Source organism: Copadichromis virginalis, linkage group LG20, assembly GCF_057382275.1.
Source record: "Copadichromis virginalis isolate Kocher_CV1m ecotype Utaka linkage group LG20, C_Virginalis_male_GT1.1, whole genome shotgun sequence".
Classification (NCBI taxonomy): domain Eukaryota; kingdom Metazoa; phylum Chordata; class Actinopteri; order Cichliformes; family Cichlidae; genus Copadichromis; species Copadichromis virginalis.
This window is the reverse complement of record NC_140637.1, coordinates 4,110,712-4,136,687: the sequence shown is the minus strand read 5'-3', so window position 1 is coordinate 4,136,687 and position 25,976 is coordinate 4,110,712. Positions and strand designations below refer to the sequence as shown.

At 40.1% G+C, this 25,976-nt stretch overlaps 4 protein-coding genes across 5 annotated transcripts in view; 2 read left to right on the top strand and 2 right to left on the bottom strand.

Moving 5' to 3' along the window:
- Window positions 1–8,768, bottom strand: part of slc16a4 (solute carrier family 16 member 4) — a 31,901-nt gene extending 23,133 nt beyond the window's left edge. Inside the window, exons 1-3 of one of the 2 annotated variants that reach the window (XM_085445044.1) lie at window positions 8,221–8,768; window positions 7,782–7,859; window positions 1,034–1,171 (exon numbers count right to left, since the gene is read on the bottom strand). The gene's annotated coding sequence lies outside the window, so the exon portion shown is untranslated. The other variant, XM_085445045.1, reaches the window with a different exon arrangement.
- A 189-nt stretch (window positions 8,769–8,957) lies between these two features.
- Window positions 8,958–13,670, bottom strand: lamtor5 (late endosomal/lysosomal adaptor, MAPK and MTOR activator 5). Its single transcript, XM_085444430.1, has 4 exons — window positions 13,520–13,670; window positions 13,364–13,425; window positions 10,810–10,927; window positions 8,958–9,331 (listed from the first exon to the last, which is right to left on the bottom strand). The coding sequence occupies exons 1-4, from the start codon at window positions 13,552–13,554 to the stop codon at window positions 9,271–9,273; spliced, it is 276 nt and encodes a 91-aa protein (XP_085300556.1). The 5' UTR covers window positions 13,555–13,670; the 3' UTR covers window positions 8,958–9,270.
- Window positions 13,671–19,290: 5,620 nt separating this feature from the next.
- On the top strand, window positions 19,291–21,118 carry prok1 (prokineticin 1). The gene is made up of 3 exons (XM_085443932.1): window positions 19,291–19,480; window positions 20,299–20,424; window positions 20,800–21,118. The coding sequence occupies exons 1-3, from the start codon at window positions 19,403–19,405 to the stop codon at window positions 20,917–20,919; spliced, it is 324 nt and encodes a 107-aa protein (XP_085300058.1). The 5' UTR covers window positions 19,291–19,402; the 3' UTR covers window positions 20,920–21,118.
- A 1,694-nt stretch (window positions 21,119–22,812) lies between these two features.
- LOC146684065 (pepsin A-like) lies at window positions 22,813–25,634 on the top strand. Its single transcript, XM_085443770.1, has 9 exons — window positions 22,813–22,883; window positions 23,090–23,231; window positions 23,362–23,479; window positions 23,995–24,113; window positions 24,218–24,414; window positions 24,573–24,689; window positions 24,822–24,966; window positions 25,165–25,263; window positions 25,360–25,634. Exons 1-9 carry the CDS (start codon window positions 22,825–22,827, stop codon window positions 25,495–25,497), a joined length of 1,134 nt encoding a protein of 377 aa, XP_085299896.1. The 5' UTR covers window positions 22,813–22,824; the 3' UTR covers window positions 25,498–25,634.
- Window positions 25,635–25,976: the final 342 nt, after the last annotated feature.

Below are 25,976 nucleotides of genomic sequence, written 5' to 3'. Positions count from 1 at the left end.
TGGATCCAAACCCGAGGAAAGCCAAATACAGTTTGAAGGAGAGGTGAGAAACAGATTAATTAAGTACACATCTTAAAATGTGATATGTTTCATTATTTTAGAATCATACATGCAGGTTTATTCTGCTCTGGTTGGAAGTTCTTGCCCACAGAGGCTTGAGTTTTCTGCTTCAGGTAGAGTTTCCCAAAAATGTTGTGTCAAATTTTAAAAAATAACAAAAAAAAAAGTGCTCCATTAACACACTTAAAAAAAATTATTAGTGTTACAAATATCATTAGAATAACACCCACAAAATCTTTCACCTGGTTATTTGTGTCCCAATTGATGTAGCTCTGCACCCCACTTATGGGGCCCGGCTCATGGTTTTAGAACCACGTGCTAAGAGTAATATGAGACTTTAGCAGCTGGAGGGTTCGAATCAGGAGGTTCCTATAGCATAACAGTATAAATTTCTTCCAGCTTGAGCTGAAGTTCTGATGGCACCAAAAAAAACCAGGCACCGTGGTTTTCAAACTCCCAACTCATACAAGTTCTTGTCTTTTGGACTTGTGCACAGTAAACTCAAAGACTGTCTGTCTCTAGAAATTATGTCAGACTCTAACAGAAAGTTGTGTATCCTCTTAATAGCATTTTCTGTGACCCCAATACTGCCCCCCCCCCCCCCCACACACACACACACACACTCACACACACTAGTTCTAGAAACACATGGCACTAAAGAGATCAAGGAAACCTTTGCAGATATCAGATCTCTTCAGTGAGGTCTTATATTCAGAGGTTGCAGAAAAAGAATATTCAAAAAGCATCAACGTTATACAAAAAAAGAAAAAAAAATCAAAGCTCCACTAATTATATATGCATAATAACTGAAATGGAGACAGAATATAATTATTATTCCATTATTGTTCCACCATCCTGCAGAGTAACAGTTCTCTTTTCACCTGCTGTGAATGACTATTTAATTCGAATTACATTTTAAGATGTTTAAATCGATTTCTTATTCAGATGAAAATCTTCCTTTAGTAGAGCTTACCTGTTATGTTTTGTAGGTAGAAGCCCTGAAGGCACTGTAGGTGAAGATAAATCTCAGAAGTCCTAGTTTCTGAGTACCACCCTCAGAATGATTGAAGGGCACTTGGAACTACAGCTGCACCAAGATCAGCTTCATAACCTACAAATATAAGTGAAATAAAAACAGAAGAAATCATTGTGTTGAAGCATATGTTTTAGCACCTGTCAATGAGGCACCATTTAGAAAGAAGAAAGATAAATAAAACCACAGAGCCTGTAGGGAAATCCATTACATTAGAATACAAGCAAACTAGTTGCATTATTGTTCATCAGTCGTAAAGAAGACCCATCAAGATGTAGTGATAGATCTAGAACAAGGTAAAATAAATAAATAAATGTGTCTATTTCACCCAGAGAAGTGTCTTACCTTTCTCATCCCGAGCTACAAAAAAGTCTAAATCAAGTTATCCATGTGTTCCTGTGCTGTTGAATTCTAAACTATGACTTTGAGAGAAGTGTAAACGCCTACAGAGGAGTTTGTGCTTAAAAAACAAAACAAAACAGGTAGCCTATCTTGTTTAACAGGTTGTGAAACGGAGGTTACGTGGTCCTTTTAAAGTCATGCATGTCAGCATTTTGACAAAAACTATGACTGAAAGAGACATATAAAGCTCTGTAAGACTAGAGTTAACTATGTGTAGTTTGTGGTGAATAGCTACAGGCTAAACAGCGAATAATAACTTTCTTACTTAAGTGGGCTGTGTCTAAAGGCTTAGGGCTAATACAGGAAAATCAGCTTCACGGTGCAGCAATTGTACAAAAAGTGGGTCAAACAAAGATCACACTTCCAAAATAGTAACACACTTTACTCACATATGGCAAAACATTTGATTGGGTAGGAGTCTGAAAAACAGGATAGTTTGAGAACATACTCTATCACTGTAATATTTATAGTACCATGATTTGAAATTGGTGAAATGATCTCCCTGTGCTGCATTCCTACTGTCAGATAGAGCCTGTAAAATGGGTTTCATTTGACCACAAGATCCAAAATCAACTGAATCCAAAAAGTACTCTAAAAAAATAAAGATTTTGATTAAAAAAAAAATCAAAGGATGTTTCTATTGAACTGGGTAGCACCGAGCTCCATATGTAGGCCATAATGAAAGAGGGATGGAGTATAAATGAAAAGCAGGTTAGCGCAGAATTCATGTTAAAAAGGGCAAATGTCTTAAAAGGAGGAGGTATGTTACTTATAACTACACATAAACTACCATTTATTAATCAGTTAAAGGCACATCAAGTGTGGGAAAAACAACAACTGGCTTCTTTAATAGTGCCTTCATTTAAAACCAGAATCAGAATCAGAATGGGTTTATTGCCAGATGTTGAGGTTTACAACATTAGGAAATTGCTGCGGTGCTTCAGTGCAAACAATAAGAATTAAAGTGCTATGTAGAAAGAAAGATATGTGCATGAGATATACATGAGATATATACATGAGAATAAGAATTAAGAGTGCTGCGTTGAAAGATATATACATGAGTGCAGGTGGTGATCAGTGCCAGACATGAAATGATGCAGTGACACAGCGTAGGGTCATGTGTTAGTGGCGGGGACAGTCATGTGGTTATTGTTCATGTGTCCAACAGCAGAGGGGAAGAAACTGTTCTTGTGGCGAGAGGTTCTGGTGCGAATGGACCGGAGCCTCCTGCCTGAGGGGAGCAGGTCAAACAGACTGTGTCCAGGGTGAGAAGGGTCAGCTGAGATCCGGGCTGCACGCCGCAGTGTCCTGGAGGTGTACAGGTCCTGTAGAGATGGGAGTCTGCAGCCAATCACCTTCTCAGCAGAGCGCACAACACGCTGCAGTCTCTGTTTGTCCCTGATAGTGGCTCCAGCGTACCACACGGTGATGGAGGAGGTGAGGATGGACTCGATGATTGCAGTGTAGAATTGCATCATCGTCCGTGTTGGCAGGTTGAATTTCTTCAGCTGCCTCAGGAAGTACATCCTCTGCTGGGCTTTCTTGATGACGGAGGTGATGGTGGGCTCCCACTTCAGGTCCTGGGTGATGGTGGTACCCAGGAAGCGGAATGAGTCCACAGAGGTGATGGGGGTGTCAGTCAGGATGATGGGGGGGAGTGGGGCTGTGTGCTTCCTGAAGTCCACAATAATCTCCACTGTCTTCTGGGCATTCAGCACCAGGTTGTTGTGGCTGCACCAGGACACCAGACGTTCAACCTCCCTCCTGTAGGCAGACTCATCCCCGTCAGAGATGAGCCCAATGACGGTGGTGTCATCTGCGAACTTGATTAGCTTGACAGACTGGTGGGTGGAGGTGCAGCAGTTGGTGTACAGGGAGAAGAGCAGAGGAGAAAGAACACAGCCCTGAGGGGAGCCGGTGCTGATGGTCCGGGAGTCCGAGACATTCTTCCCCAGCCTCACGTGCTGCTTCCTGTCCGTCAGGAAGTCAGTGATCCACCGGCAGATGGGATCAGGCACATTCATCTGGGAAAGCTTGCCTCGGAGATGGTCTGGAAGGATGGTGTTGAAGGCAGAGCTGAAGTCCACAAACAGGATCCTGGCGTAGGTTCCTGGGGAGTCCAGATGCTGCAGGATGAAGTGTAGGGCCATGTTGATGGCGTCGTCTACAGACCTGTTGGCTCTATATGCAAACTGCAGGGGGTCCAGGAGGGGGGCCGTGAGGGTCTTGAGATGGGAGAGAACTAGGCGCTCAAATGACTTCATGACCACAGATGTCAGAGCCACGGGTCTGTAGTCATTTAGTCCAGTGATCCTAGGTTTCTTGGGGACAGGGATTATGGTAGAGGACTTGAAGCAGGCAGGCACATGACATGCCTGCAGTGAGGAGTTGAAGATGCCAGAAAACACTGGGGCCAGCTCGTTTGCACAGTGTCTGAGGGTGGCAGGAGACACACCGTCTGGGCCGGGAGCTTTCCGAGCATTCAGGTTCTTAAACTGCTTCCTCACATCTGCTTCATGAATATGAAGAGTTGTGGTCGGAGGAGGTGGTGTGAAATCCTCTTTTGTGTGGGGTGAGGAGGGGGGTGTTGTAGGTGAACAGTTTGAAGGTGGTGATGGCTCTATGGAGGGGGGAGAGGTGGGGGAATGAGTGTCCAAAGTGCCTCTATTGTTGGGGTCGTTGGAGGTGTGAAGGCTGCCTGATGGCTCGTCAAAACGGCAGTAGAAGTCGTTGAGGGTGTTGGCCAAGAGCAAGTCGTCAGTGGAGTGGGGGGTTTTAGGCTTGTAGTTTGTAATATTCCTAAAACCTTTCCACACAGAGGCCGAGTCATTCTCTGAGATCTGCTGCTGCATCTTCTCAGAGTGCTGATGTTTGGCAATGTCCACTTCCTTAGTGAACTTGTACTTGGCCTCTCTGTAGCAGTCCCTGTCTCCGCTTCTGAACGCCTTACTCTTTTCTGATTCTGATTCTGATTTAAAACTTGCTGAACTGGAGCGCTTTCCTCTCTTCTGTCAGAGACGAGAGGAATTGTTTTGATAATACATCAAAAAACTAAAAACCTGTTTCTCAAAAAACTTAACCAAACTTTTCATTCTTGACCAAGGTTCTAAAGTTCCTTCACCAAACACACTTTTTAACCACATTTTTAACACTTTTATCATTTAAAGTTATGCACTTAAATAATTATTGAATGGTTCTACAGTTTCAATGTTAATGCCATGCTTTTAAAAATATTTTAAATTGAGAGCCTACCGATTCAAATTCCCAGCCACGGCTGGCCTCAGCTGCTGTGTCAGGTGTCTCTGTGCACAAAGAAATGCCCACGTGATCTCTGTGCCCCTCATTATAGTGGGTGCCTGCCTGACACCTACTCCTCGTCCCCTACCTGTGTGACTTTGCCTTCTTCCACCCTTAGCTGGGTAATTACCTTGCCCAAATGCCATTAATTGTGGCCCCTAATAAAAAGCGATACTTGATCAAAAAAGGTCAACCTGTATTTATTTTAGCATTGACTAATGAAATTGATCTTTTTTCATTATTTTTCCATTAGGTTTACCCAAAACTCATGAGGATGCAACCTATGTATGCATGACGTATGTTCAAACCTTCGGTTGTACAGTTCTCTAAGGACCTGTTTACAGAAAACAGGGGCACAATCGAGATATCCGTTATCAGTGCTGACTGACAGCAGGGCTATTCAACTTCTATAGCAACAGGTAGGAAAACTACTGAGGGTCCATACAATAATGTATACAGTATAACTTTAATAGCTATTTTACTAGGTGGCATCAAGTAGTCACGCGCATTCCTTTTCCTTTGTAGTATTGTTTTAAGTGATTCTAGACAGCAGCCAATCCATATAAAAAAGTAGGACAGTCTTCATTATGATGCACAAAAAGCTATATGTAAAAGGAAAAAAAACAGGACAAGAATAAGTTGCTGGCAGGCACAACAAATGTAGCTGGTTGGATACTGTATAACTGTATACATCAGACTAACGTTAAGCTTACATTAATTCGGGGCCTGTTCATAATAAGAAAAACGCATCTAATTATATACATTAAGTCTTTAAACCAGGTCTATAAGTGTAAAATGCTCACAGTAAGACAACACAGTTATCAAAGTAATTATAAACTGGCATGTCCATGGCAGAATCACAACCTATTCCAAGCAGTCACAAGTGGCTTGCAGCAGGTTCATATCCATATTTGTTTAAGGTGAAGTCACTAAAACAGTATCCAGACTAGCAGGTCTGTTTGCACTATCACAACAATAGAAAAATAGATGACAGTCTTTGTAGTGTCACTAATACAGCATTACATGCTTTAGTAACATTGTAGACTAACCATACATACAAAAAAATGGGTAATTTAAAGTTGTTTCAGCCAATGAGAAAAGCTGGGCTGCCATTTCTTTGCTTGCAGCATTATGCAACCACCCCTGCATCCAATTTCATGAAACTGGAGGGGTGGGGGGGGGGGGGGGGGGAGGGGGGGGAAGGGGGGGGGATAAAGGGGAGAGGGGACATGAGCAAATGAGAACCCAATGAATTTTGGGGCAGTTCTTTAGAGGTGGAGTGAATAGGGCATAGGTGGGTTCGATTTGATGGAAGACGTGTCCCTCTAACTCGGCAGGGAACAGCATGCTCTCGTTGGGGATTGAAAGCATTTTCATAATGGAAAGGGACGCTTTGTGCAGTGGGGTGCAGTGGACTTTTTAGCTTTACAGGCCAACACTGTAAAGCCAAAAGTCAAAAGTCCACTGCACCCTCACTGGAAATGCTGTTTGTAGCAAAGATAGAGTGCATTTGACCAATTCAATGTGAAAGATGCACTCATCAATACATTGCTTTTACACAGATGTTTGCCTTCTTCGCTTGCAACCTATTTGATGGAAAATAGGTAACAAGAACACAGCGCTAACCTCAGTAAGAACATCCTGTGAATGTGTCTGTTATGATGGGCGTCCTATCCGACCAAGATTCTGTGTGGCACACAGAGGTGTGGCACACAGAGGTGTGGCAAGAGCAGACGTTTTGCTTTTAGTTGATAAGTAACATACCTGATTTGACTTTCTGTGTCCTGCACTTTAAGTTTCACAGTTTCCCTTCTGTCATTAACAGGCTTATCCAACACGCACTGCATAGATTTGATTGTTCATTATTTGTGTTTCCTCAGGCTGGAAAAGATGCATTTTCCAGGCGGAGGTCACATAAAAAGTCAAGAATTATTTCAGTTTTTTTCAGGTATGGATGAGGTATTTACTAGATTAATGATGTTATAGACTCAAGATTAAATGAATGAATGATTAAATTAGTGATCTTTGCGCACAGCATAATGTCAAACCTGCGATTAGTGAGCCTCGGCATCTGATCTTTCACTCCAATGATCCTAGCTACAGTCACCATCAGTAACTAAGAGAACACTGTTCTGTGAATGCAGACTTAGTAAATAACAATATTTAGTTATAGAAGACCTAAAAGTACTAGGTTAGTGAAAAACAGTCATCCGGTCCAAAAGTGTTCTATAGCTGCATTAGTGAGAAAGACAACTCAGATTATTTAAAACCCTTAAACATGCTAGATCAACCTTTAACCTTGTTCCCTATTAATTATCTCGCATTAAGTTTCTTCTTATAGATTTATCACCTCGTGTGCAGCTTGGGACCTGAGACTTGCTTGTTTATAATTCCACTTAAAAGTAAAAGGCATGCCCTTGTATGCAAAACCTGTGAAAATAAAAAATAGTGATGGACATAGTTGTGGTCACCTGTGCTACTTTTCATATGCACACAGGGCTTTGGAACCACACCGGAATCGCCCCTGGACCGGAGATGCAAAGTCCTATTCATAGTCTCCAGGTGATCAGCAGAGGAACAAGTCAACCACTTCATCATAACATGTTTTATTTGGAGTACTCCAGTCAACATAAAGTGTTAACAAAGCACAAGTATTAGTAATTAGGCCTGTTCACTGCCAGTGACATACTTTTGTGTGGATTATGCATCGATAGCTGAACTTTTTTTTCTCCTGGGAGATTAAATGGGAGTTTACATCTCCTAGGAGATTACATAAACTACGACTTTGCTAAAACTCACAAAAAAGTTAATTTAATTATACTTCGTTTATTATTGCTTGGTGACACTGTCTTTATGACTTTTGGTCCCATCAATCAAAATAACCCATATCATCCAGCAGTCTTGCTTCTACATCAGGAATAGTGAGATTATGGCGCAAGCCTTTGACTTGCAGTCGTATTATAGTGAGGAAAAAACAGGGTGGTCTTACCTTGTGTAGCTGCAAGCCAGTCCTTATCTTCACTTCGCAGGCCGGTTGCATTGCGCCGCTCACTTCAACTCAGCACCGCTGCGAAGTGAAGAGAAGGGTCGCTCAAACAGATGTGAAAATTCAGGCAGACATGGGATGGCACTGACACGAGATTATATCTCTTATCCACCAGACCAAAAAAAGAGGCCCGAACCTGGACTGACGCAATCTAGGTGAAACTCTCTTAACCCCGAAATAACTTTCATGGGTCAACGAGGATACCGGTCTGTTTTTGGACAGTTATATTTCTGTCCGTGTCTGAGCTTTGTGTGTGGGAGAACATAGATCTTTACCAATAAAAGAAAAATCCGGTTAAAATGTAATCCGAACATTTCGTTTACTCATCTGAGGAATAAGTAAGTTGAAACGTGTTTGCAGTTAAAGAAAAAGCTGCTCGTACCTTTGATTTCCCCCTGCCGTCGACTTGCTTCTGTCCCGCTTTGAACTAGTTTGTTTTGACGCGTAATTTGGGGTTTTCTCGCTCAGAGCTTCTGCGCCCATGAAAGACGTGCGCGTCACCATTGAGGGACTTCTCGGCACAGAGAGACTGCTGCGGGACGTTTTTCTCCGGGGATGATCGTGCCATAACTTTGCCTCTATGCGCGGGACCCTCTAAGTTGCATCTCACATCTCAGCCTCAGCATCGCTCTCTGTGCCGAGGAGCTGCAGAGGGCAAAGCCTTCGCGGAGGAGAACCACGTGACTGTAGCACCAATGAGCCCCAATCTGAAAGCTCGGAGACTAGGAAGGAAAAAAAAATCCCCTCTGCGGTCAGAACCTTAGAGCGAGGCAGACTTTACTCACATTACACGGTCTAGTATGTGAATAGGAGACCATGTGCTATAGAAAGCAGGATAGGCGGGAACTATATCTAAAAATAGGCCATCTGCAAGCAATATTACAAAATCAGTGCAAGTTCTTACAGAGAGGAGAGCACCCAGATGATACCTGTTCCCACCTGCACCTACTCTCAAAACGACTGGGGCTTTATAGCAGCTCCGTTTAATGATTGCAAACACTGAAACCAGTTTGTTCTCACCTCTGCACCAAATATCATCCAGCTTCCAAGAAAATGGCTCAACCATGTAAGACTGAGCAAAGGAGAAAACAATGAATACTTAACACACATTAGGCAATCTCAAAGTCAAGTTAAAGTTTATTAGGGGTTGTTACTCTGTGTACGACAGCCTTGAAATCAAAAAGACACAGGAACAGAGAGCGTTGATATAACAAAGCACGGAGCTGGTTTTGGAAACGATATCAAAGTAACAGTATTACTTTCAGATCAGCATTTACCATTCAATTTAAAGAACAAGCATCTTCTTATTGAAATATGGAGTCTGAATATACAGAAGCAGCAAATCAGTTTTTGGATTGCGTGAATAAACTTAATGTGCATACACTTCTTTACAAAAAGAGAGAAAAAAAAATCCTCAGCGAGTCGGTTGTCTTCAAGATGCAATCTTATGAACTGCTACTGTGATGGTCCCGTGACTCCTCACCAGAATGTTCCTAAAGAACAAATAAAGATAAAAAAAATGTAGAAACTCTGAGCTGATAAACAAAAACTGTACTGACAAACAGGGATTAGTCAAAGGTGACAAAGTTCAGGAAATGCTCTGTTTTTCTCTATGACATGTTTTCACCTTTGACTGATAAATCTTTTTCAACCTGTCAGTCGTACACTGCTAATCTGATGATCAGTATGAGCAATCAATCAATGATTATTACTCAAAAAAATTTTTTTGTCATCATCATTACCACAAATTTCAGTAAACGAGGTAAACTAGCACAGAAAGAAAGCACCACTTCCTAGATTTCATCACAAAACCACAAATTTGTTCTTATCAAGTGGTTACAAATGATCAAACTCTAGAAATAATCAGAACAAAATAAATAACCACCTTTAAAAAGGAAACAGTTAAAAAACAATAACAACAAAAAACAGGCTCATCCATTGTCTCTATCCTATCACTTTAAAGTCTTAATTTTATTTTTAATAACTTCTCCTTTATGGTCACAAGTATTTTGAGAGCTGATGTTAATGGTACACCAGAAGGGGGCAGCAGAGCTGCAAAAATAAAGTCTTTTTGTCAAGCCTGTGATCAGTTAGAGAAATTAATCATTTGATTTTGGCCTGTTTTCAGATGTTTTTTGGAGGTACTGAAGATATGTTTAGCCTACTTTAGAGTTCAGAAATGTAGAATTATTGTAGAGACACTAACACTGCCCTCGATGTAATAAAGGCCTGAGTGTGTCATAAACTTAGGAGTAGATTTCTAGGAGACTTTCCCCCACTTGAGCTGTGAAAGTAAGACAAAGAGAAGTTAATGTTGAGTGGAAATTCCCCAGGTGAGACCTGGGTGGCGGTCTCAGTGTTTGTAATATGTTAACTCTGTGTTCTCTGTTGTGTAGAGGAATTTGGTGTAGCTTAGGTGAGGAGATTACTTTTATGACCGGCAGGAAGTCACGTACACAAATACACACACACACACACACACAGTGCTTTGACTGTTATGACGCACCCACACCTACATGCACAGTCACTCACGTGCACTCACATAGACACACAGGTACGCGGGCACACAGGCACTCACATGCTCGTGCATACACACACAGACACAGAGTTTGCAGCACACCATGGTGGTTTTATGATGGAGTCGCTTCTACAAAACTGTGTTTCACAGACAAAGGAGTGAAGATCTGCAGAGGGACACCGGCCTTGCACGTCCTCCCTTCTAGAAGATGCATGCTTAACTGAAGATGAATGAAGATGAATAAAGGTTTTGTGAAAATGACTATGAGTTCCGGTGCCGTCTCTGGATGCCCGAGGAATAAAAAGAACTGGGGTGAAACTGATTTCGTAACAGTACTCATCTCCCTGCATATTAATCAGTGCAATGCTTGAATTCACTGAGATGGAGAAAAAAAGGAGAGATGAAAGTCAGTCAAACAAAAACCAAAAAGACAAAAGTCGTGTCAGTGCTCACCCCGACTCGGACTCCAGGCATACGGTTGGAGTGTCTGTTGGGTCTTTTGTGAGAGCTGCAGCTTGTTTGGCCAAAACGGACACAACACCGCCATGTTCATCAGACAGGGACCCGCGGCCTGGAAATAAAAGACTTTTTTTTTAGAAGAAAAAAAAACACTCAAACCAGTGTTGATTAATTTCTCTTTAAGGTCATCGTGCATCTAACAAACTCGTGTTGTCTAGCTTCTAGCTGAGGAGCCAAACCAACATTTTTTGATTTTAACACATTTCTTTGTTGATAAGGAAAACCAGGCTACACCTGAAGGAACAAATCCACGGTTTTGGACAAGCACACTAACTTCACTGCGTTTCCAGGCCTACTCTTAGCAACAATCCAGAAAGTTTCTGCACCTGGTCAAGAAAACCCTGGAAAACACAATTTGCTGTTTCTGCACTTCAGTTTTTGTAAGATGAACAAAAATGAACATTTTACAGCATTATGTGGATAATTAGTTGGATTTGTCTGTAGATTTTGTTACGTTAGGACAGACAGTCTGTATGTAAGTTGAGTGGCTGCTACTTTACTACGCAGACATGAGAGTGCTGTGAATCTACTGAACTAAAATGTAGGAAGAAGTCAAATCAATACAGAAAGCTGTCAGAGAGTCAGACAGCAAAATTGTTTGGCCAGTAAGATTTTATTCATAATATTTTAATGAACTTCTTTTGAAGCATATACTTCAAATACACACAACTATCACACAGTGGACATTCCATCGCAGTGAAAAGTGAGCCTGTGAGTAGAGAGTCTACTTGTATTTCAATGATATGAAAGTCTGTTGGTCAAATGTAATAAAATCCGCAAATGCTGATAAAGCAGCACATAATCTGGTGTAAGTGATAACCCTTCCAGCTGAGTTATACCACTATCAATATGCTAATTATGTTTTTGAATGAAAGATACACAACACACAATTTGTTATTAAAGAGCAGCAATTTTTTGTATCAGAGAAAATCTAGTAAAACGTTTACATTTACAGTGGTCCCTCGCTATAACGCGGTTCACCTTTTGCAGCTTTGCTGTTTCGCAGATTTTTTTTGTGCAATTTTGCATGGTTTTTATTTTATTTATTTATTTTTACAGCGCGTTGTGTTCTGCGTCCTGATTGGCTGTAGACCATTGTCAATCAATCGTTCAGCTTGTCAAATTTACATAAATCTTCAATCGCTAGCAGTGTGACTCTGAAGTGCTGTACTGTATGTTTGTATGTTTTCTCCCCAACAAACACAACAATGTCAACGAAACGTTTTGCACCGTCAAGGGCGACCGCGGGTGCCTTTGGTTTCATTCTATAATACTGGAGATTATTTTTTATAATTATTATAGATGAAGTTGGCTACTTCGCGGATTTAACCTATCGCGTGTTATTTTTAGAACGTAACCCCCATGATAAACGAGGGACCACTGTACATTTGAAAAATACCATCTGTAACATTTATACCCATGTTTGGATGATTTTTACAGGAACTACATCAAAGTTAATCAAGGGATCACTAAAACATTTATTAATCCTTGATAGAGCAAGCATAGGAGCAGGCTGCTGACTCTCAGTCATGTAAAAAAAGAATGTTTTCACGGGACTCGGTGGAGCACACTGCAGCCATCTTGTTCATGATGTTTAACATTTAACACATTTACCATGAGACATCCACTCATGGGAAGATTGTGGCATTGTGTGTTAACACACACCTGAATCCTGCAGACCACCAAATTCCCAAAATTTCAGCTTTCATAATTAATTGTCTTTCATTCTCACTTGACTTATATGCAGAATGAAAATTAATTCTCCATCAACATAGTTAAAGTTTTTTAATTATTGTATTTTATTATTGTATTAGAATAATGTATTAGTAGTGGATGGTTTAAAAACAACTTAGAACTTATTATTCTAAAACTAATGATTACATTTGACTACAAATACAGTATGTACAATGCTAATACTCAGATCAGTATACAATATAGTTTTACTACAATTTTAAGTTGAGAAGCTTCTATTCTTTTTGAATATTTTTTCCCTTCATAATGATGTAAGTGCGTCTTTCTGTTTCATGCAGTGACAAACGTCACTAACCCATTATGATCAATGCTTTAGGTAGAAATTTTAGTATGGCCGTTGAGCTTCAACAATTAACAGATTGCAGGTAAAAAAAAAAAATCCCCACATTTCCAAAGAAATGCCCACAACCTTTTTATTATGAAGGAGCTTAACGTGGATTTTTTTAAATTAATACTTGTGTTTTTACTTTGTTTATTTGAATTATTCTTTTGCTCTTGAATCTGTTTTATATTGTCTTATGTATTACTTTAAATGCTTATTTGTAGACCAGTATTGATCAATAAGAACTTAATGTTTTCGTGAAAACAACACCACTCGGTACTCTCTCTCCCATCCAAAGCGTAATGACTTATGGCTAAATAACCCATAACTTTGAGCATCTGAGCAGTGACACCAGTGCACTTTGACAAGTAAAAGGCCAGTTAACGTGAACTAGTTTGGGGTTTCCTCACTTACAGCCCAGGTTGTGTCCTTGTTGATCCGTGCAGAGCACACCAACCACTGCTGGATTCTTCATGCTGCCACAAACAAACACACAGAAGGAGCGAAAGTCGCTTTAAAGGTCACAAAAACGTAAAACATATACTCAGTGCTAGAGTGGTTTTAACTTACGTATCATCGAGATGCTGTTCGAGGGTCGACTCCATTCTTATCAATCGGGAATAACTTAAATCGAAGTTTGCTCAATGAAGCTGTATTTTTGTTGTTGTCTGCTACCTCAACGTTTCCGGGTAGAGTCAGCTGACTGTCACATGAACTAAGGGTCCATATGAGGACCAAAATATGCCAAGCGCGGAAATATACAATAGTATTGTAGGACCAAGTGAGTCATGCGCATTGAAATAAAGCGTTTCGTTTTCGATTTAATGATGAATGATGCATCAAAATACAATCCCTCATTCATTCATTTATTGGACATTCAGGCATTAATAAAGTCAATAATTATTTGATAATTCAATCGAAAATAAAAGGACTGATCATAAATAAATATTTCTAAATGAACTATAAATCCATTAATTTAATAAATATTTAAAATAAAATGGCATTAAACTAACAAATAAAAACTTAATAAAAAAACATTTTTTAATGCCAAATTTAAAAACTATTTTTTCAAAACCCTTTTGAAAAAATGCAATTTTTAAAAGAGACATCACTAAATGGATTTAAAAAATCAATTACAAATGCAAATGTATTTCTGACATTTAAAATGATGATTCACACTCCCCAGTTTAAAATCTATTGCCTGCTTGCATTCGCCTTTTCTGTTTTCTATGGGGTTAACTTCCATATTATCTAATTCATAATATATTGGCCGTTCTTACGTTCATATAAAGCACAGAGTTTGTGACTAGATAGATCGATATTTGCTAATACACTTTTGTAACTTCCATATTTACACCCTAGAGAATTAATTGTGCAGGAAAATCCCCGTAGATCAGCAGTTTCTGAAAAACTCAGAACAGCTCACCTTTGTTCTCCATTCTGATACTCAGTTTGAATTTCAAAATGTCATCTCGACTATCTCAATGCCTAAATAAAGAGTCATCAAACTTGCATATTTAATGAAGTGGCCAGTGAGTGTATGTCACAGTTTTGTGTGCAATGAAGCCAGAATGCAGGACACAACACAGAGGAGTCAATAGAAAGCTGATAATAAGTCCAAAAGCACAAAGTACAAAGAATACAAGGAGACCTGAAGACAACAAAAGCACATGCACAGGGAACAAAACACCAACATGACAAAGATGAAAGTAATCAAGACAATTCAACAGACAGAAAATACGATTCAAAAACAGGAAATCAGAGAGAAATAAATCACACTAAAGCAGGAAACAATCCAAAAGCTACAAATAAACACAGAGACAGGAAAGCTCATATTAAAAATGAAGGGAACGCTGGAGAAGGGAACACTGGAGGACACAGAAAGATAAGATGAAGGGAATAACAGAGGCAAGCACAGAAGGAAGTTAACGCATGAGAAATAACTCAAACTAGGAACTGAAGCTAAATAAAGATCATGGATCCAAAACAAGCAGTTTGTTACCCATCTGAAAAGGCATCCAAAACACCATGAAAACTAAACAGTAGCCAGAACTAAAAAAATTAAAAAAAACAAAACAACAACTTTGCATAACATGAATAAACAAACAAACAAAAACCCAAATAGACTCAAATATAAAAAGGAAAAATTCAAAACCCAAACACTGAACAAAAAACAAACAGTGGACAAAACACAGGACCGTAACATTTACATCATGATGAGATTTCATATTCCCCACTCTGCGAAAAGTGTTTGATTCATGAGTATAATATTCAGTACAGTTTTCCGTGTCCCGAGGTCCTCATTCACTGAAGTAACTGTCTACACTAGATAGGTTATGTAATGAAACCTTGCTCCTCTATATTTCATCATTGATCTGTTACTCTCTTCATACCCACCTCCACTAGAAATTGATTTTGGTACTCAGAGGTGTATAAATATAAAATCAGATTAGTTTAGTTTTTCTTCTGAATATATTTATTGATTATTCACTTCCCAATGTATTCCTATGGAGCAGTCACTCGACACCCACAAATAAGCTGAGGTTGCCTAAAACAACTCCAATGTCGAAGGTGCTCCTCGGTACTGAGAAGCAAAATCACCCCTTCAAACACAATCTTCACCATCCATGTAACATAACAGAATGACTCAGCATAATAAATACAAGGACGGTAACAATGGCTTTTATTGCATGTAAAATATAGCAATAATACTTTGGGTTTAAAACAGAAATCTTGTTTCTTGTACCCTCTTGATGGCAGATTTTGTTAATGCAATTTCTTTAGAAGTTAGTGTGAGGCCTCTGGGCACACCTCCACATGATTTCTGCTGCCTGTCCCAGGATGGCTTGGCTTCAGTGCTCCTGCTGACAGGGCAAAAATGGGTGAATGTAATTATATGGCCACTGCATTGGAGGAATCCATCACCTGTGCAGCAGCAGGGTAATGTCCTGCTGAGTAACCCAAGGGGTGCTCTCCCCCTCCCTCCTTCCCTCTAATTTTTTTCTGTCTTTGGCTCTCGTCTTCTCTCGCTCATATTTCTCTTTTCGCAACTTAAATCACAGTCTGCCCGTTTTCTCTGACAACCAGCTGCTCATCACTGTCCAAGCAGTCACGTACTCACAGACGCATGTAAAAGTATAAGTCTGTGCATAAGGAACAATTTTCAGCCTGCTTTTTATGCCATACATGCATGCTCATGTATCACGTACACATCACATACACACAGTAACTCCTGCTATCTTCATGAGGACAGCCAATAAAATACTAAATCCATAAGCCCATTGCTGTAACCTTAGCCGTCACAGCAAAGCCAGTCACTCTAACCTTACTGAATTCTCAATGAAACCCTAAATCTAAGTCTTTTCCCTAATTTCAAATTAAAATTTGTCCTCCAAAGATAGTAGAACAGGCCTGCACACACACACACACACACACACACACACACACACACACAGGAAATCTTTAATCTTGTACAACCAGAGGTTGGTATAAATCCAGTTATTCGTGACCTATACATTAGAGCTGCAGTAAATCTGCAAATGAGCTGGATCTGAAATAGAGACCTGACTCAGAGTCGATGTATCACTGCGATCCTCACTACCATAATTCAGAGACATTAAGACTCATTATTCCTATTCTCGTATCACTTTAGTGGCACTGTAGCTTCGACGTCTCAGTGAGGAGTGGTGCGAGGTTTTAATCATTCATTTAAACCTCTTTAAAACACATAGCATCATGACACACACCATACAGCAGGGGTCGGCAACCCTAGGCACGCGTGCCACAGTTGGCACGCGAAAGGGTTAACTGATGGCACGAGTATTCTCATTGTGCTGACTTTTTACAATCAGTTACAATAACTCGTACTGCGTACTAGCTAGCATGACGGAGTTTCTATACAGCTGGGTGGGTGCTATGATGTTACTGATAGTGAACTTTATTTTATTCATAAGGTTAGTTAGTAGAGTTGCCAACTGTCCAGTAAAAAGACGAATCGTCCATATTCAGAGAAATTATTACGTGTTTCGTATTGAGCTGAGAAGGGATGCAGTTTGTCCCGGACTTCAGCTACAATGAAAAAGACACAAAGCTGGAGTTATTCTGTGTCTTTACGCTGCAGCTGCCTCTTCTCCTCTCATTCTCTGCCCCTCCCTCTCCTGTTGCTACTTCAATTATGAAACTGATCAATGATCAGCTGATCGGCTTTTCTCTCTTGTTTGTTTATCGCCCACTTTGTGCCAGAAAGAGGAAACCGCCGGATGTCGCGCTAAACAACAGCAGCACGTTTAAGCTTGATCAGCTGTTGTTAGAATGTATTTAATATTACTTTCTAGTATCAGCTGATGTTTGCTGGAGCCACAGCTGTAAAGCTGCTGGTCATGATGTCGGTTTGGTTATCTGGTGAGAGGGAAACATGAAGAGGAAACCAGGAGATGTCCTTACTGAATCATCAGGGCTGTGATGGAGAAACAGGTTTACCTTTTAGGTGACATGACTGAGTTGAAGGGAAGTTATGAACTGATTCTGAGAGACAAATAACACCAGGATCCTTTTTTTACTTAGCTGACAGCTGGTAACTGTGCAGGGGCGGGTTTAGCAAAGTTTTGCCAGGGGGGCAGGTAGGGCATTAACAGGGAGAGGGGGGCACAAAGAAATACTTTCTTATTCTCATTTAAAATGTCTGTTATTAAATAATTATCTGAATCTTACAACCAAAGTTTTTATCTGACGTAAAATATATAGAAATCATATATATACCAACAAGACTGTACATCACTGTCACAACAGCGTTTGTTTTCATTTAAAGGCTTAATGGCTTTAATACCTGGTGGGCCGGTCTCTAGTCAAAATGCCCGGGACGATTTTTGTCCCAGTCCAGCCCTGGGCACGACACGCAGTGAATTAATATGAGAAGGTGCATTAAAAAATAAATGGCCGCGTCAGCGGTGCACATCGCAAATTAGCTCTCATAGACACATTAGTTGTGCTGCTTCTTCATGACGGTATCTTAGCTAACAACCCCAACTTAGCCTACTGGTGAGAGGGTCGTTGTTAGCTTTCCATATTCCGACATTTCAAAAGCTTCAGGAGCTGTCCGCTCAGCACAGCATCAGCACCACGGAAATACACGGATACATCCGTAGGCTTGAGACACAAGGCGTTTTTGGGACTTTCAGGTGTATGGACCAATTTTTTTTTTCTGATCAAACCAGAAATCTTTAATGAGCAGCTGGATTTGTCTCACATTAACTGGCTGAGTTAATGCCAGTTAATGCAACATCGAAGCAGCTGGAATCCACAGCTGTGCGAGTTCATGGAGCTGCATTTTCACCTGCTGGACATCACTACCTGACAAGTTTAACTGTCTTCAGAACATTGCAGAGGCCTTATTGACAGTATTTGACTCTACATATCTGTGTGAGCGGATTTTCTCTCACATGAGTCCTCAGGCAGCCGTCTGAATGCTGGACACTCGGAGACCTGTGTCTCTGAGTGGGAGACCAGAGATCACATTTTCCCTGTATTAACAGACATGCCATATTGGCCCAGTTTATTGTTCTTATCATTGTTGTGAGGAGACCATAAATAGCATTTGCATTTTCTGTTGTACAGTTCATTTGCTGTCATGGATAAAAAGTCTTTTTTTGTTTCAAAATAGCTGATAACTATTCACTGATAGCTGCCAACATCTGCGAACAAATATAATTCTATAAAGTGGTTCTATATAGTGCGTAACTGTTCATGTAGAGCGTTATTAAATTTATTGCTAATGCAATCATATGGCACACTGACTTCTGAGGAAATTTTAAATGGCACTCGTCATCAGAAAGGTTGCCTACCCCTGCCATACAGTAATGTGATAAATAAGAAATATTGCGTTCTTGTTTCTGTTTTACCAGAAGACCAACCCACAAGTCAGTAATGTGGTAATGTCAGTAAACTCATTAGATGGCTTTGATTTTTATTTGTTTTGTCTTGATCACTTCTGATTGACAAATAGCTCAGGACTTGTGCCCTTTCTTCCACAGACATGTCAGATTTATTTTAGTTTGTCAACTCCTGAATTGGTTCTTTTGTTTTTGCTAGCTTGGTGGAAACTCTTACAGCTCCGGTCCAGAGACGATGTAGTCGAACCCTAAAGTGAGTCTTCGTAAGCCATCATCTGGATAGGTGAGATGACAGAGCTTCTGAGTGGACAGGCAGAAGGGGTGTAAGGGGGATTTTTCTGGCATGAGGAGGGAGGAAAGAAGAGAGGGAGGGGAGAGTGTTGGGTGGGGGGGTCACAGGTGGATAAAGAGAAGGAGAAAGGGAGGCTGCCTTCTCTAAGGAGTTGAGTAAACGTTGAGGAGTGGCTGAAGAGTCGGGGAACCAGCTTGACGTGCCACAGAGACAGTTCACAGTTGTTGTGTGGTGCTGGGGGTGCTGAGAGAGTCTAGTTCTCTTGTTGCTGTCATGGGTTTCAGGGAGGTGCTGCTGTCCTTCCTCCTGTTGTCTGTTGGGAGCTGGTGCAGAGGAGCTGTTATCACAGGGGTAAGATGGAAATTTCTAATGGAGCAACTCAATGTTAAGGTTTTTGATTTATCAGACTAAAGCAATATTTTAATCAACTCATCAATCTGTGTGTTGTCATATTGAAAGTGCATTTTACATTGTGTCTATCATAACTGTAACTGTTGCTTCAGTTCAGTGCCCCATTCCAAGTGGAATGGGGCACTAGTATATTCAAAATTTTTTTTAAAAAATCAAGAAAAATATTTAAAATGTCTGTTTCTATCATTATATTTTCATCATCACAAAATCCTTTTATATGTATATATATATATATATATATATATATATACACACACACATATATATATATATATATATATATATATATATATATATATATATATATATATATATATATATATATATATATATATATATATAAATTTTTAGTTTTATTTTAAATTATTTTAACTTACATTTTTGTGTGTGGATGAAAACTGAACACATCACTTCTCTGGATAATATTGTTAAATTTCATTACAAATGACTAATGACAGATCATATCCTCCCCCGCTTGAAGTTAACTGGAAAAATCAGAGGAAATTATCTCAGCCCCCTGAATGCTATTCATTTGTAAATGGGTTAGGGAGAGGACAGGGAATAAATCAAATGGATTTCACTCGCCAAACATGGGAGGGTATCTCTATTACAATAAGTAAAAGTTATATATATGAAAAGATAAACTCTATATCTATTACCATATATGAAGATGAAACTGATTTACTGGCAACAATAGAATTGATTTTATTACTTTTTGTCTAGACCTCTGCCACCTTGTCCTTCTATCTTTCCTGCAGGCTTGTGAGAGAGATGTGCAGTGTGGTTTTGGCCTTTGCTGTGCTGTCAGTCTATGGCTGAGGGGTCTGAGGATGTGTGTCCCAAGAGGTGTGGAAGGGGATGAGTGCCACCCCTTTAGCCACAAGGTGGGGATAAATGTGATGTCAGTTATAATAATCTTCCAGTGTTACACACACATACGCGCACATAGGCACACACACACGTTTATCCTTCTTTCCTGTTTTAAGAAATTCTGATTGCTGTCAAGCTGGCTGAAGCCTTAGAAAAGCTGCTGATAAGTGCAGGGGGTATTGATTCTACTCAGCAGATCTGAGCCATATATCTCTTTGATTATCTGGAACAGGCGACGATTACTTCTACTAACACCACATCCATCTCTGAAACTCAGACTGATTAAGAGAAGCTTTAGGGCCTGCAGTTCCAGTTGTCAGCTCATAAAGGATTTAAGCTGTCAGATTACCCCAAAGCTACATTCCCTTTCCCCTTTTTCACGCTTCCAGGTACCCTATCCAGGGAAAAGGCAACATCACACCTGCCCCTGTCTCCCCCACTTGGTGTGCACCAGGTATGCTGACAGCAAGTACAGGTGTACTGAGGACTTCAAAAACATGGACTTTTAACGGACGAGAGAACACCCAGAATGATGCAAGCACAACAGCAAACAGAGTGGAAATCTGAACGGCCTGCGGATCAAAATCTTCTTCAGTGACTTTATTCTTCATTTGTGTACTCTATGCACTAAAATGTATAGGTTCTACTGATGCACACAACAAGCACATAAAAAGAAACAGGGAAGTGTAACCAACAAGATCTACAATAAACATGAGACAGCTTTAATTTAACAAGCCAAATGTTACCCCGAGAGTTATTTGTGAACCTTTAGCACATCTGCTGTTTCTTTCATGCTCATTTTATATTAATTTATCATGAGACGTGTTCGAGTATTACTGTCAATAAACATATACATAAAGTTGTGTTTTATAGAGGGCTCAGTTAATATTGTTGCATAAAACATTATGTTCAGTATGGAATGGAAATGTCAACTGGTTTTAATCACGGTGTGATAACGGTCATAAACAGAATCTTAGTGCAAATACTTTCACACGCAAACTGACCTTGTATAATATATTTGATTAGTGCATACGTGAGTCAAGGTGAAATTCCCTCATGTTAAATCGTTAGTAGTTCTTTGTTTCTTCTGTCTTAAATTGAAATGTACCGTGTCCAGTGTGAAATCATGACCTGACACGTGGACTTCAAAAGCTTTAACTAATAAAAAATTAATAACAGGAAAACATTAAGGGAAAAAGTAGTATAGATCACCAGAGATGTTATGAACTGGGAGTATTACCCTGCAGCTGTGAGGTACTTGTGCTGTCCTTTACTTACTCTACTTGGTCTTTATATTTATACTCCACTGCATCTGTGTAAAATATTGTCCTTTGTACTTATATTTATTTGACATCTGCAGTAACTACTTACTTTTTAGGTCGAGTTACCACATAGAAAACATTTAGAATGCTCATCAAATACAGCTCACCGTTACAGTATATAAAGAGCTGCAGCCTTAGCTACAGCATAAAACACCACTTATACATAAATGCACAGCAAATAATAATAAACCAGAATAAATTCAAAGACTAGCCACTTACATCATTTGTTTAATGTAGGATTACATTTTGCTAACTGTAATTGAGTATGTTTTGATTGGAGTACTATAATTGCTACTTCTATTGGGTGTGAATACTTTATGCTACCAATTTGTTAAATGTTACTGCAGCGTAGTACAGAAAAACAGCTATTGTTTTTCAGTGAACTTATGAAAATTGAGAAAAAGTGTTTGTCTAAATCTTAAACCTAACCCTAATTTCAGTTTATTAAGTCAAAACTTTGAGATAATAATGAGAAATTTTGACTTATGGATGGCAAAATAAGCAAATAAATACAGTGGTGGAAACAAGTTTCTGTAATTTACGGCTCACACTTTCACATGATTACATCTTTGCTTGTCCTACCTTTGTTTTATTGTTATCAGATAAACCTTTCCAAGTAATTCAAGCTCACATCTTTGGAAACCTTGAGGAAAGTTTGCATACTGGTATTAAGTAGAAGGTCTGGACATCATATCTCCTGAACTGCACACCAACACATTGGTGTACCTGTTTAGCACTTACAGTGTATTTAAATGATGTGACGAATAATAAAGTCAATCCTTTGGAAGTTAGTTGTCATTTTCAGTAGATACCCTGTAAATACAAGTTTGACTTTTAGAGTTGCAACTTTTAAGTTCATACAAAACATTTTTTTTACAATCTTCCTGAACACTTTCAGTGTTCACAAGCTTAATGGGATATTTGTCCCCAGATAAGAGTCTGTTTTCTAAATCATATGCTTCTTATCACCATCTTTCATATCAGCTTATAGGAAAGGGCATTTCGGAAAAACAACCTTGATTAGTTGTATATAAGGGCTGGCCTCAGCAACTGGACGTTCACTCATCTGAGTCTACCTGTAGAGACAGCAACATGATGAAGTGGCTGGTCGTTTTGGCTGCCCTCGTGGCTTTCGCTGAATGTCTCCATAAGTAAGTCTGACTTGATTGGTTGTTTCTTTATTTGTTTTATGTATTTGACATTAAATACATAAAAAATTGTGAAACTCTCCGTGTTCCTATGAGGAGATCTAAAGGTCCTCCTGCTCACCTGAATATCGCACAGACATTTCTCCAGCTGTAAAGTTCAGGCCTGCCTTGCTCATTGCATGACTTTCTGCTCACATTGCTACATGTAGGATGCCCCTGATTAAGGGAAAATCTGCCAGGCAAACCCTCAAAGAGAAAGGGTTGTGGGAGGAGTACAGGAAGAGTCACCCATACAACCCAGCAGCCAAGTTCTACAGCAGTGGCACCGAGTCCATGACCAATGACGCTGACGTAAGCCCAGATTAGTAAAAAGCTTTAGATTTTGTTCATGTCGTTGAAAACATACCTTGCTTTACTTTTTCAAAATTGTCTTTTTAAATCTGCATCTGTGTACTTGTTCCTTCTTTATCTGTCCCTCTAGTTGTCCTACTATGGTACGATCTCCATTGGAACCCCTCCTCAGTCCTTCTCTGTCATTTTTGACACTGGCTCCTCCAACTTGTGGGTCCCTTCAGTGTATTGCAACAGTTCAGCCTGTGGTGAGTGCCACTATGATGACTGCCGAAGCTCAGACAACATGGTACAACCTGGCCAGTATGGTTGGAACATACAGAAATGTGTACTTCTGTTATTAGATACTGTTCAAAAATATCCCTTTTTCATTTTAGGCTCTTTTTCATTCATGAATTTTATCCATAATGTAACTTTTTTCCAGCAGAAAATATGCTCTTAACTCGTGAGGCGAAATCAATATACAAGCCTAGATGAACTTGACCGCTAGCAACACTGGAATCCTTCGAGCATTAGTAGAAGTCATTTAGCAATAATAACAGAGCAGCACAGTTTGATTATCACAGTGACTTGAGATTTCTGCAGTATTTGCACTTGCAACTCTGATTCTCCACATAATGAATTGGTTTACTTTGGTAGCACATTCTTTCTAGCTTGTTCTAGTTGTAACTTTACCAGCAGAACAACACTCATTGCCATCACTGAAATGCTAGACATCCAAGTTGTATAAAATTGCAAAACTTAAAAATGCATTCCTCTGCAGAGAACCACAATCAATTCAACCCATCACAGTCATCCACCTTCCAGTGGGGTGACCAGTCTCTGTCCATCCAGTACGGGACTGGCAGCATGACTGGGTTACTGGGCAGCGACACTGTTGAGGTAACCAAAACCCGTGGAACAAAAAACTTAGTCTATTTAGACTTCAGATGGGCATCTCTTTGTGGTTTGCTGAACTGTGAGTGACAGCTGTTTTGCATGTCCAGGTGGGCGGCATCTCTGTGGCCAAGCAGGTGTTTGGATTGAGTGAGACAGAGGCTTCTTTCATGACTTACATGCAGGCTGATGGGATCTTAGGACTGGCCTTCCAGAGCATCGCCTCTGACAATGTTGTACCAGTTTTTAACAACATGATCACTCAGGGGCTGGTGTCAGAGCCCATTTTCTCAGTCTACCTGAGCGGGTACTGAAATGAAATGGAATTCAGTTGGCTGGAAAATCTTTATTGGGTTTTTCTTTTTGAGTATATTTTGTGAATTTATGATATGATTCTCTCTCTCTCTCTCTCTCTGTGTGTGTGTGTGTGTGTGTGTGTGTGTGTGTGTGTGTGTAATATCTTAGCAATAGTGAACAGGGCAGCGAGGTGGTCTTTGGTGGTACTGACAGCACCCACTACACTGGAACAATCACCTGGATCCCCCTGTCTTCTGCCACCTACTGGCAGATCAACATGGACAGGTGCCAATAAGTCATCCAAAAGCTGTTTTCTTCATAGCCAACATCTTTGCTTACAGCTTCATATCAGACACAAAAAATCACAAGGTTATAAAACTTCTTGGCTTGACTGTAATTCAACTTTCCACTTCACAGTGTTACCATCAACGGGCAGACTGTAGCCTGCTCTGGCGGGTGCCAGGCCATCATCGACACTGGCACCTCCCAGATTGTTGGTCCAACCACTGACATCAACAATCTGAATAGCTGGGTTGGAGCCTCAACCGACCAGTCAGGAGATGTGAGTCATACCATCGTGACACAAATTTTCCCCTTTTTCTGAACCCAGAGTAAACAGACATTTAAGACCCTGACGTCAGAACTTTGAAATAAAAATAATTAAGTGGGATTCGGATAGCTGCTTCAGTTGGAAAACTGTAAAATACCAATAAACAGATTTTCTTCTGCCTCATGGCCTCTGACTTTGTTCTGCTGACAGGCTATAGTGAACTGCCAGAACATCCCGAGCATGCCCGATGTCACCTTCACTCTCAATGGAAACGCCTTCACAGTCCCTGCATCTGCCTATGTTTCTCAGGTCAGTAAGACCATCCTGCCAACCACAGCACCAAATAATACAATACAATAATGAAGATTTGAAGAAATATATCTTTTCTTTCTCCCCTGTCCACAGAGCTCCTCTGGTTGTATGACTGGCTTTGGTCAGGGTGGCACCATGCAGCTCTGGATCTTGGGAGATGTTTTCATCCGGGAATACTATGCCGTCTTTAATGCCCAGTCCCAGAACATTGGTCTGGCCAAGTCAGCTTAATGACATCAGTAATCTCATAAATACTCCAAGCATGTATTTTAATGGAATGGGAGAGTTTATGCAAACAGGAGTTTGTGGAAAACGTGCATGTGAACATGTTGTAGCTGCCTTTACATTAAACAGATTATAGCAACGCATAGCATTTCTCTGTGTGTGTGTATCTGTGTCGACTGGACTTGCATGGCTATCTACTATTATCGCACATCAGTAGAATAAAGTGTTTCTGTGTTGTGCTGAAATGTCACAGGAACAAGAATCAGTCCAGTGTGTTCTTTTATACACTCGACCTTTTACAAAGGATCTGAAAGTTTTCACTTTTTTATGGTAAGGACAACAGGCTAAGAAAAAAATGACCCAACTGCTCTCAGAAGAAAAAAGGGCAGGTTGCCACTGACATCGAAGAAGCTGATAAGGACAAACATTGATAGAACAGATGATAACCTGATGACATGATTTCACAACTCTGCTGCTATCTCAAC